This window comes from Oryx dammah, unplaced genomic scaffold (assembly GCF_014754425.2).
Source record: "Oryx dammah isolate SB20612 unplaced genomic scaffold, SCBI_Odam_1.1 HiC_scaffold_27, whole genome shotgun sequence".
NCBI classification, from domain to species: Eukaryota; Metazoa; Chordata; class Mammalia; order Artiodactyla; family Bovidae; genus Oryx; species Oryx dammah.
The window spans coordinates 71,264,814-71,277,095 of NW_024070211.1; the positions used below are offsets into that span (position 1 = coordinate 71,264,814).

General features: G+C 39.2%; 1 protein-coding gene across 4 annotated transcripts in view; it reads right to left on the reverse strand.

Annotated features, from left to right (window-relative positions):
- Positions 1-12,282, reverse strand: part of NCKAP5 (NCK associated protein 5) — a 1,043,181-nt gene that overhangs the window by 216,543 nt on the left and 814,356 nt on the right. For all 4 annotated transcript variants that reach the window (XM_040228410.1, XM_040228409.1, XM_040228412.1 and 1 more), the window contains 2 exons: positions 11,288-11,356; positions 2,448-2,486 (listed from right to left, as the gene is read on the reverse strand). In XM_040228410.1, the coding sequence (XP_040084344.1) occupies positions 2,448-2,486; positions 11,288-11,356 (108 nt within the window). The remainder of the gene's footprint in view (positions 1-2,447; positions 2,487-11,287; positions 11,357-12,282) is intronic.

Consider the following 12,282-nt stretch of genomic DNA (forward strand, 5'->3'; position numbering starts at 1 on the left):
TGTGTGTGTGTGTGTGTGTGTGTGTGTGTGTGTGTGTGTGTGTGCCTTAGATAATTCACTCAAGATTTCTGTTTTTCACTCTGTATCAGCTACATCAGTCTTTAGAATCAGGTTTCTCATCTGCTTTTTGGAGTACATCTTATTTCCCATATTGTGCTCTTAATTAAAAAGAGATTTTAGTCTTTTTGTAGCCATTTTACAGTCTCTATAAAAACTGGGAGGCGCACGTTTCTGCAGAACATGATTCTTTTGGAATCTCTGAAAGCTCTGGCATCTTTTCCTGCTCACAGCGTCCCTGAGGTATGCTATCTCACAGTAGCACATCTTTTTGTGCCTTCCTGCTTAACTGTACGAAGGTAGATTTATCTGTTTACTAGTTATTACTTGAATTTGTGTAGCTACGCTTTTGTGGCTGACCTGAAAGGTCCCATTTTCCTATAGATCATGCCAGATGGTTTTCTTGTCTCTTTTCTGAAGCACCATTAAAAAAGACAGGCATGAGAAGTCTTTCAACAGTTACACATAGAGCTGCAACAGTGCTCCCTGGCATTCCTTACATCTGTAATTAAATGAGGAGGAACAGGAGGAAAAGCAATTGAGAAATTTAAGCCTTTGAAAGAGAAAAACTATTCAAATATGTTGTGACAGAAATCATGATCTGTCCTTCAATATATGTTTCTTCCCTTCTACAGTCAGGTGACAATCGCTTTTCAACTGGGCACATACCCAGAAGAAAGACTCCATCACTGGCTTCCTTAGGTGTGGTTGTGTAATTAAGGTTTGTAAACAGGGAGGTATATAAACTTTTAGAAGTCTCTCTTAAAAGATAGCTGCTGTGTGTGTTTTACCCTCTTCCTTTTCTTTGGCTTTCACTTCCTCCTGATGGCTAAAATATTAATGTGATGACTGGAGCTACAGCAGCTATTTTGGACCATGAGGTAACTGTGGAAATGGAGGCCACATCCCGCAGAATAACAAGATAGAAACCATGATGCCAGTGACCCTGTGAACTTTATGGAGCAAAGCCGTCATGCTGGCTATGTATTCCCCACCTGCAGATTTAGATCTGAGAAGTAAATAACTGATCTGATTTTATGTTACCTGATTTAAGCCACCATTATTTTGGATTTTTGTTATTCACAACTGAATCTACCTCTAACCTAATAAGTATGCTCAAATCTCTCTCTTCATGTAATGTTAATGTAAAATCTGAACTAGTTAAAATCATTTGTATCAGGAAGCATGATATTTTGACAGAAGTAGTCAGGGGAGAAAGTCTAGCAAAACTGTTGTCACAATGCCCTTATAGCATGTATTTAAAATAATTATTTAAGTACATTCATGAGAAGTAGCCAACCCCTAAAATTATTTTCAATTAAAAAAATTTAAATGCCATAAGTGATTTTGCTCTCCTACATCACATCTGCCTGAACAAGTCACATGTTCCCACATTTTCTTTTAAGAGGATATCTCTATCTCACAGAGCAGTAACTCAGAATAAACAAAATCAGAAGGAACTAGAATTCAGCCTCTCAGATAGATCATGGAAAGAGATGCAAAATGTTCAATAAAATTCACCAAACTAGCTAAGTTTGGGCAAACTACCTGCATTTACCCATTCTGCCCCAATAACATGATCTGAAGGCAGAATAAGATGACAACAAAGGAGAAGGTATAAAAATTTCATGCTCAGAGACTAACATTTGTTTTCCCCTAACTTTACTGAGGAGAAATTCACATATATAATTGTACATACTTAAAGTGTAAGATGTGATAATTTGATATACATTACATGGTAGAATGATTACCAAGAGATTACCATCATTACACATAGTTAACTCTCTTAAAAAAAAAATTGTGGAGAGAAGGCTTACAATCTACTCTTAGCAACTTTCAAGTATATAGTACCACCATTTGCTTTATCTTTACCACAGAGCTGTTCCTGTGGGAATAGCTCTTCCTTTTCATAGAGTGAACACAGCAATTTTGGGAGGTGGACACTGCTATCTCTATTTTACAGAAGAGGAATTAAGGTCCAGAGAAGTTAAATAACCTTCCTAACCTCAGAGATCTCTTGCTGAATTTTAGGCCTCTGTTAATGCTGTCTATCAGAGGCTATTCATTTTATAGGGGCCAGAGGAATCCATCAACTTATTTAACATTTACATTTACTAAATAAAAATGATAGGTTTGCTACTCATCTAGGTAGGCCCATGGAAATCTTTCATCTTCAAAAAGCTTTCTATTACTTTCCCAAGAGTTTAAATTTTATGAATCTATTGGTCATTGATGTTCATATGCCATCTAAAACGCATACAATTTTAACCTAACTGAATAAATGGGAAAGTATTGCAGCTATCAATCATAGTTTCCTTTAGTTTGACAATGTGAGTTCCAATCTATTCACGTAAGTACTATGAAAATAATAAAACCAGAAAGTGACTTACCTTTTGAGTGAGCAGGGCTTGCACAACCTGGTTGGCTACCTTTAAAAAATAAAGAAAAGAGTTGCTGATTATAATAATGAGAACCTATATGCACAGACTCTAATTTACCAATAAGTTTCCCAAAGCTAATGAGCTCCTCATCTGGCTCTTTCCTCTACTTCTAGAGGATTTGATTCTTTTCATAATAAGCCTATCTTTCTAGGTAATATTTTGCATTTTCCAAAGGTGACCTTGTTGCTAATTAAGACGGTTAGGCTGCAAAGATCATTCATATCTTGACTCTCACATTTCCATATTTGGAAAAATAATATCCTTTCATATGTAAAGTACTTTAAGAAGGCTAAAAAATGATATAGTGCAAAACATGATCCTAATTATCTGTACACAGTTTTACACTGCTGATTTACAATGCCCTTTGCCTCTCCTTCCCATTCTTTTGCTGTGTGACTATCTCATTGCCTGAAATTACTTGCAATAGAGGTAGGTGGAAAGTACAGAATAGGGGCAACTCCTTCATTCCTATATATGTTCTGCTTTCTTCCTCCACATCTTCATGTATATTATCCTCTGTCGTTACTACCTATAAGAGAGTCTGATAGTTGCTTACTCTATTCTTTATTTTCCCCTTCTTCCCGTGATTTTTTTGCCTGGATACATATAAATTCATTTCCCAACATCCCTTGTCACTGTGTGACAAAATTCTGGCCCAGTGAGTTCCAGGCAGTCCATTTTCTTGGACTGATGGATAGGCAGTCTCCTAAAAAAAGAGAGCTCGTCCTTATTCTTTATTTTCCTAGCTGGGATATGAAAGTGATGGCTGGAGCTTCAGCATCCATCTTGAAAATGAAAGTCACATATTAAGTACTTGGGTGCAGAAAAATAGAATGAGCCTTGTCCTGATGATGTATGGAGCTGCACTTTCTATTTCTGAACTTGCAAATGAGATAGAAATAAAATATCCACTGTTATTTTAGTTTCTTCAAATACACAATGAAATAAAATTGTCACTTATTACTAGAACCCTAATTTTCTTCAGGTATCAGGCAGTTTGGGACAGTAAGAAAAGCTGGACCCCTCTAGGCCCTAGGAGGTGAATGGTGAATTGGTGTTGGTAATTTCATTCCCTTTCAGTGACTGGCTTCGGAGTGGGCATGTGACACAATTCCAGTTAAAGGCCATGTGAAAAATCAACAACACATCCCTCATATTTCAAGGATCTAGCATTTTCTCTGAAAACTATTCATCTTTCTACATGTATTTATACTAAGATTTCTTTTTCACCTGCGGATTTCAAAAACACTTCACAGAGAGTCACTTATTAAACTTCACCACAATCTTAAAGTCATATACCCATATGGCTACTATTGATAAAATTATGGTAGATAGGTGAATTATATGGAATGTTTTAGTCAGTACATACACATATGGTAAACATTTAGTGTGATAATCGAAACTGACAACATTAAAGACCAAGTCAGGCCATTTAAATATCCTAAATATTTCTGTTCATTCATTTCTTCCTTCACTTATCCAATATAAATTTGCAGAGTATCTACAATTGGGATGTGTTTCTTGGTTTCAAAAGGAACATAGCTGGTAAGAGATAGGCAAGAACACAGTTATAAGGGTGATAAGCTTGTAATCATCTTGCTAATTCTCACATTCAACCAAAGACTAAAGACCACACTTTTATCTTCTCTTTCTCTTGATAAATTAAATTCTTGTTGATACTAAATTGTGTATGTTCATTTCTCTTTTTAGTATACTGGAATAGATTATGGTAAAAACGTTTTCATGGAATTTGCTTCTTGACTCAATATTGACAAAATAGCATATCCTTAATGACAGCTAGCTACCAGTAAGCCTCACTGAAAATTATAACAGAGGCTGCCATCTATTTGTGGTTAGCAGACATTCGCACTACAAGTAGTAAATGACTAAAATCAGATTACCTATACAATTGATATGTACAAGAGGGAATTTTTTTCCTATCTGAACCCTTTTCAAACTTACATTGTTGACATTAAGTTTAAAAGAAAGGCTTTTTACGGAAATTAACTATAGTTTTGAAGAAAAAGTATTATGAGGTATTTCTTTTAGTCCAGTCCAAGTTAAAGAAGATATCTAAGAATTACTGTAGACTAAAATAAGTTATTTTCTGTAACTTGTGATGTTTCTTTTTCTTTTATCACTTTATACGTGATCACAATGGTGATAAATGTTTCTCAGCCCACACAAATTGACCAATAGCATAATCTTGAAAATCTTTCAGTTTTTAAATGTTCATTCAAATTCATGAGAATTTAAAGTCAAACTACATACCATCTATTTTGTTCTTGCAAGTAAAAAAAAAAAGGAGAACTATTCATGCTGCTTAAGTCAGAAGCAATGTACCAAACTTAATTTATACCATAAATAATTTAATTCTTTTGTATAGCAACCTTTGGATTTGATTTACATTCTCATAAAACTGCCTAATATCAATATTTTCTTTTCTTCCTCAGAACTGGCCCCTCACGTAAACCAGTCTGTGGAATGGTGGTCACATAAAATAGCTCTCTGCATGATTTAACAGGAGTCGTAAAGGAGTATCTTATCTGTAAAAGCCTGCAGGAGTAAATATGTTATATCTTTGCAATCCAAGTATGTTTGCCCTATAGGCTTACAGACTCTATTTCTGATACAGTTATTTTTGGCATGTATTTTGGACAATTGTTTGCTCTACCCGAAAATTGAACAAAGATACACAAATGCATTATTTCTTTACCTACTGACATGGGGTTCTATTACCCGGAAGGGCTCACAGGTTCTCTGCAGAAAAGCAGGCAAGTGATACAAATGCTCTCCTTGGTACTGTCTATAAGGATAGTTTGTTGGGTTTTGTTAAGACTTTTAACAGCTAGGCTTCCCAGATGCATAAACAGAACAATTGTTTGGAGTTTGTATCTGCAACCTCTAATAGTCTCACAAGATGATCCCTGGAAATGGGCCCCTGCCTTCATCATAGCATCCTGCCCTCAGCACTTAGGTTTTAAATAATCGCACCCTGGCAGGCCCAGCTAATGAGAACAGATACCTTCCAGTGTCAGCTGACAACTTTCCCCTCCAAAAAAAAAAAAAAAAAAAAATGAGCAGCTGGGCTGGGTCACAGGAACTTGAGACACAATGAGCAAGCTGATGGTCCTTAAGCCCCTGGCTTGTTTGACAATTTCCCTTAGGCTGTTTGTGGAAAGTTCCCCCTTTGTGTCTAGGAGAGGAACAGGGATGGGTGGGCACTGTGGTACATCTCATCTTTCTTCTCTGAAAATATTCTCTCAGACAAGCCAGCTCCTCTGATCCCCAAGTGTAGAGGGATCTCAAAGTGGGTGGGCAGAGGGAGGAGAATAGGGAATGCAGATTTGTCTGTTATTTTATTGCACCACAGCCCCTGAGGCTGAAAGAGAAGCCATATCTGGGAGTTCATTCCAGAGGGAGCCAATTCTCACCACATCCAGAAGACAACTGGAGATGGGGTCGAAGGTGGGCGAGTGAGGAACTCAGTGGACACCATGTCTAAGGCTTGTCCTCCAGCCCGGTGGTCCTGCTTTCACCCTTTATGTGCTTTACATGCAAAGCCACTGCCATGTCAGCCGGGTAATTAAAAAACGGGTCACAAAAGCACACGTTTTAGAAATTGTGCTTTGGAAAAGTTTTCTCTACTTTTGACCTTGGTTTATTGTAGGAAGACAGCTGGGGGCAAGTACAAGGAGCACTGGTGGCAGAATCACAAGAAAAACCCGGGTTCCAATATTGTCCTGTGTTGACCAATCACTGATATGCACAGGGTGGAAGAGCAACCTAATTTTTCTCACCCATAATGCAGGGGAACCATCGGCCTCTGAAGTTGTTGTGAAAAAAGTATGAGATGACAGACATCATCAGAAAAACCACCTTGGACAGTACCTGATGAAAAATACCTGACAAAAATGTTAAATCTGAATCTGGTCACTCAAACTTCAGGAAGTAAACCACATTTTCAGGTAAGCATTTAAGGAAGGATGGTTTGAGAAGAAGCCCTTTCATTTATAAAGGGATGAAGTCTGTGTGTGTGTATTTGTGTGTAAAATACATGTATAAATAAAAATCACTAAGCATCTACGTTATTTATTTACTCTGTAAAAAGAAACCTTTTAAGATCCTGGGAGTGGGAGGATTTCATCTAAATATGTATGCAGAATTCCAGCAAAAACTAACTTGGAAATTAATTTGCTGCTCATAATCTCCATTCATTCATTTAGTTATTCAATAAATATGCATTGAGTGACCTAGTCTGGGCCAAGGATTGTGCTGAATATTGGAGAAATATTGTTAATGAGAACAAAAGTACTGCTAATGGTGGTTAGAGTCTAGAGCAGGCACAAGAAGTGGATTATCTGTTGATTTAACGATCCGTTCATGAAACGGACATGAAATGGATATTTGAAGCATGTGAGAGCCATGAGCAACACCATGTTCCATCTACATTTGTCAAGACATTTATTTTAAAGATGACTTAGGTCCCAGATGTGGCAGATGATTTAGCAATCCAGTCTTGGCATATCCCACAGGAATAAGAAAGAAAAGTAAAAACTGTTCTCAACCTACTTCTGCCTTTAGTTAGTCTTGCTTTAAAAGAAATTCTGATGCCCTTTTTTTTTCTTTTTTTCTGAACTACCCCCAGAGGTCTGGTTTTCCCTGTCCTTGTGCTCTGAAGTGTAGAGTGTGGAAAAGTCAAAGAAGAACTCAAATACTCTGGTAGCCTGGCTGACTATGAACTCTGGTCTAACTCTAATGGCCTGATGGGGAGGCAGGTTCTCCAACTTCTGTGTTCGGTGGCTTCACCTGGGAAATTTCTTCAAATTGCCAGTTCTCTCACCCCTCATTTTGTTTAAGAGTAGCTGAGTGAAGTCTAAGAATCAAATTTTTAACAATTGAGACACCTCGTGGTGATGTAGAAGAGGTCTGGAGAAACAATTTGAGAAACACTAGGCCAGGGTTTATTTTTTCTCAGACACTGTTAGGGAATTGGAAATAACTTTAAATCTCAGCATGGGTTCACCTGGCTCTTCTATCATCATACCCAGTTCGGTGGAGCTTTCATCTTCTTACAGATGCCTTCTGAAAAGCTCTCTAAAACACACATTCAGAGACGTAAGGGTAGTGGTTCTTAATCCTGGCTGAATATTATAAACCCCTGGACTGCTTTAAAAAATTCTAATACTCAGGCTCTGATCTAGAGCAGAATCAGGTCAGAATCTCCGGGGACAGCCAGCTGTTCTTTCAAAGCTCCGCAGTAAGTCCAATGTGTTGGTAAGAGTGAGAATCACTCACCTTTCTAGATCTGACTTCACCTGCTCCAGCTCTTTCTACTGAAGATGTCCTTTCAGTTTTGCCCTCTTTACCTCCTGCCCACCATTCCTCCTGACCTTTGGTGACTGTGCTATCTGTTCTCCAAGTCCCCAGTGCAGCCCATTTCCTCTGTGAGTTTCCCTCACCTCCTTCCTCTGGGATTAACCATCTCCCTCACTTATCCTGCTAGGCTGGGGGCACCCTGAGATCCCAGAGCCTAGGCAAGGTTCATATCTTACAAAGGTTTGAAGGGCACAGCTGAATCTATCCAAATGTAAGACATTAGTTTGAGGAAGTTGTATCTGTCATTACACTTCTCAACTTGGGAATAAACTGGTCTTAAAGGAACTTGCCAAGGCAATACTGACAATAAACACTTCAGTGAACTGTTCAACAGCTGGACACAGAAGCTAGATGCAAACATGAAACCTCTAGTTCCTTCCCTCACAATCAAGAGTGGTCCTTGGTTTTGCTTTTGTATTGCAAGGTGAGAAGATGAGGGGTTGGGTGGCAGTAGGGGTGATGGTGAAGTGACAAAGTGTGTGCATGTATTTGTATGTGTGCTCCTTCTGAATAAACACACCCTTTTATTAGGAAATCAGAGGGAATCTCTGATCCCCAAGTACTTTCCCCCAATCCTCAATATGTTCTCCATTTCTCAGAAAATGACTATCAGTGCAAAAGGGATTGAAGAACACTTCAAATTTACATTTTATCCACCTGTGTATATTTTATGAAACCCACTAGCAAGGAAATAACTTAACATGAGGTCTTACCTTGTTAGTTTGTTTAATTAGTACAAAAAGCCTGGAAAAGAATTTCCAGTTGGCATTATTACTACATTCAACTACCCCTTTGAGACTGTTCTCTTGCAATGCATAGAAACAGATTGTCTCCCCTCGTGCAATTAGTTACAAGACAACTGGCATGTGTAATCAGGGGCCAGGATTCATGAATACAAAACATTTGCACTGCTCAGAGGTGGTTCTTTGTTACAAATCACCTCTTTGGCAACAGTTAATTTCTGCAATTAAGAAGGGAGAAATTCTCCCTCTGAAAAGTCTGTCGTCGGTGGAAACTTTACACTAAATGATTTTGTGGGTGAAAACTTCGGTTTTGCCAGTCACATTTTAATGAAACCTTTGGGATGCAAGCATAGGGGACATATAGAAAACAGACCCTGTTTCCATAAATAAATTCTGGGAGTTTTCTGACTGATGAGGAAGGACGATTTATGGGGAAACTGTGACAAATTAAGTTTATGTGGTGTGATTCACATAAATTTGACTTCTGAATAGGGATTCTCATTGGAAATTCCTGTGCAGGAGGTTAAGGCAGTACTTTGCTGATCAATACATATGACCCAAGGGCAGTATTTGTTCCTTTAAATATCCTTGGATCTATTTGGAATTTCTTGGCCTCAACTTTGATTGGACCAACAGCCTGGGGAATAGAGGTGAGAGGGGCTGAACTGGCCTCACTAGACATGAGTCATCACTCCCCCTTTTATGTCAACTTATTTGAGTGATTCTTTTAACTCTGGACACTGTAACAATTATTCTGAGTCCTTTCAAGTCTTGACAGGGCAGAGGGACTGCAAACACCGTTTTGCTTGAGTAACTAATACATATAGCTGGAAAAGTGTTGGTCACTCAGTAGTGACTGGCTCTTTGTGATCCTGCGGACTGTGGCCCACTAGGCTCCTCTGTCTGTGGGATTCTCCAGGCAAGAATACTAGAGTGGATTGCCATGCCCTCCTTCAGGGGATCTTCCCGACTCAGGGATCGAACCTGGGTCTCCTGCAACGCAGGCAGATTCTTTACCATCGGAGCCACCACGAAAGCCCCATATGGCTGGAGCTATGAGACAATTAAAACATTAAGTAACTAAACAATTTTCTAGGGACTGTTTGAAGGTTCTTCAACAAGTGACTGTGAAGCCAAGTGGTGTGTGTTATGAGGATAATGGCTCTTGGTTTGCAGGGTTCAACAGGATCATCTGGAGATCTTGCTGACACACAGATCACAGCCAGGCCCACCTCCACTCCCAGAGTCTCTGATTCTCTATGGCTGGGGCTTAAGAATTTGCATTTCTGGGGCTTCTGAAACAAGAGAAGCCCTTGTGCTACAGTAAGAAAGAAGCCTCAGAGCTGCAGCTGGAGAAAGCCCACATGCTGCAACAAAAACCCAGTACAGCCAAAATAAATTTAAAACTTAAACTAAATTTTTAAAAAAGAATTTGCATTTCTAACAAGTTCCCAGATGAGGCTGATGTTGCTAGTTCAGGGATCACATTACAAGAACCACTGGTGTAGGGAAATATCAAGCATATGTGGAATTCTGAGAAGAAACACCACTTCTAATTTTGAGGGCGAAGAGAAGTATATGGCAGAGGTGAGTATGCCACAACTGGGCTTTTTAATTGTGTTCTTTGTCATTTACTCTATCACCTTCATGGACGGGCTAGGGAAGGGGTAAGGAAGTTCAAGAGCATTTGTTGGAAAAAGTTTCCTAATTGACAGTGAGGAGGAAAAGACTGAAGATACACTTCCAGTTTCCATTGCTCAAGAAGTGGAACGTGACTGAACATATTTTTCTAATTTTCTTGAAATCTCTGTCAGCTCTATCATAACAACTATTAAACTGAATCTTCTAGAAGGATATGTGCAAGTTTTAGGGTATTCGGCAGATGACTGGAAGAGTCATCCCATTAAATGAATAACTCCAATTACCAGCCAACCCCAGACGAGAGCTGGTCAGGGAGGTCACTGGCAAGTCCTGGCTAGGTGACACAGGAAGGATGGATGGTGCACCCCCTGCCAGGTGTGAGAGGATGACTGAGAAGAGAATGAGGGCCCTGCACACTTTCCAATTTTCCTTCCCCTCTCAGGAATCTGAGACACCCGCCATTTCTGCCTTCACCTCTCCATCATCATCAAATCATATTTCTTAAGTTGGCTCATGCTCGTGGCTCTGTCTCCTTCCATTCTGCTCAAATTTTCTTCCTTGCTTCCCTTTGTCTTCTTGGCTTGTTCGCAATCTACTGACTGATATTTTCCCTCTGGCTGCCAACTGTGAACACAGTCCCCACCCACTCTATCAAGGATTTTGCTTTTATTCAGAAATGGCATCCAATTGGAGAGGATGCACTGTGCCCTGAGGCAGCTTTTCTCATTCACAGGCTGGGATCACACTTACTGGACAGGAGGAATTTATCATACAGTGAAGCATCTCACAACCTATGCCCCGAGAATATTAAACAATAACCAAAAGGAATTTGTAGACGCCTGTATAAGGATATAGGGAGGGAGGGGGAGGGGATGGACTGAGCATCCATACTCCTTGTTTACAACCTCCCTTTCAAGGACTAAATGCTAATGTTTGTTCGGGACTGTTAATAGACATATATTAAGATCTGACCAAGGAATCCTAAATAGTCCAGCCTCTTATCCAGAACCTCTCTGTTCCCCTTACCTCATCAAGACATCTCTCATACTGTTCCCTTTGATTTTCATTTTCCAAAGCCAATGCTGAATTCTCTGCCTGCAGTAAAGACACAAAAATAATACAAATAAATCAATGAAATGTTGTATTACGTGACAACTTCTTCAATACAGTTACTAAATATATCTCCTCAGGATCCAAAACAATCTTGTAGAAGAATCTTTGACGAGTTTGCTCTAAGTACTATTATAAATCTCTAAGGGATGACTTCTGTCTTATCTCTTACAAAAAGGTATTAGGGCTTAAAGAAATGCAAAACTTGGTATTCTGAACAGGTAGAAAATCAAATCATGGCCTGATGTGAAAGTGTTCTGTAAAAGAGATTACAATGTTTATTTCATTCTATGAAAATGTTTAATGGAAGAAAGGCCTTAATCTACTTCATTAAGACCTGTCATAGATTCATAACCTGATATTTGTTTAGGTCACAGAAGAGAATCTCTGGTAAATTCATGAAAGTATAATTCCAAATGCAGACTAACCATGTTTTCCTGAGAAATTCAATAACTGAACTGTATTTGAGTCCCTCCCCTCTCCCCTTGCCTTCTTAAAAGTACTGCTTTCCTGCTTCTCAGAGCCTTGTAGGTACCTGAATGCTAAATAAGGTACTATAGGATCTTAGGTTGAATATAGTTACCAGGTTACTAGCAAAATAACAACGGAACAAAAACACCCAGTGAAGCATGGAGTGGTGGCAAGAGAACTGCCTTCTGCGTCTGGTGACCTGGGTTCACTCCCGCCACTGCTGACCCTGGCCTGAATCCTAAACTGTGTGAGTTAACCTGTCCCACTGTTGCCATAACCACTGTCTCAATCCTCTAAGGCAACCTTGCTTCTCTCCCCTTCAGGACAGCCCTCCCTGACATTTAGAAATGGGGATACAGATCTCAAAATCATTTTTTTCAAAACTATGGTATGATTTTTAGGAGGTGCTGGTACATAGATCAACATTTTCTATTTAGATT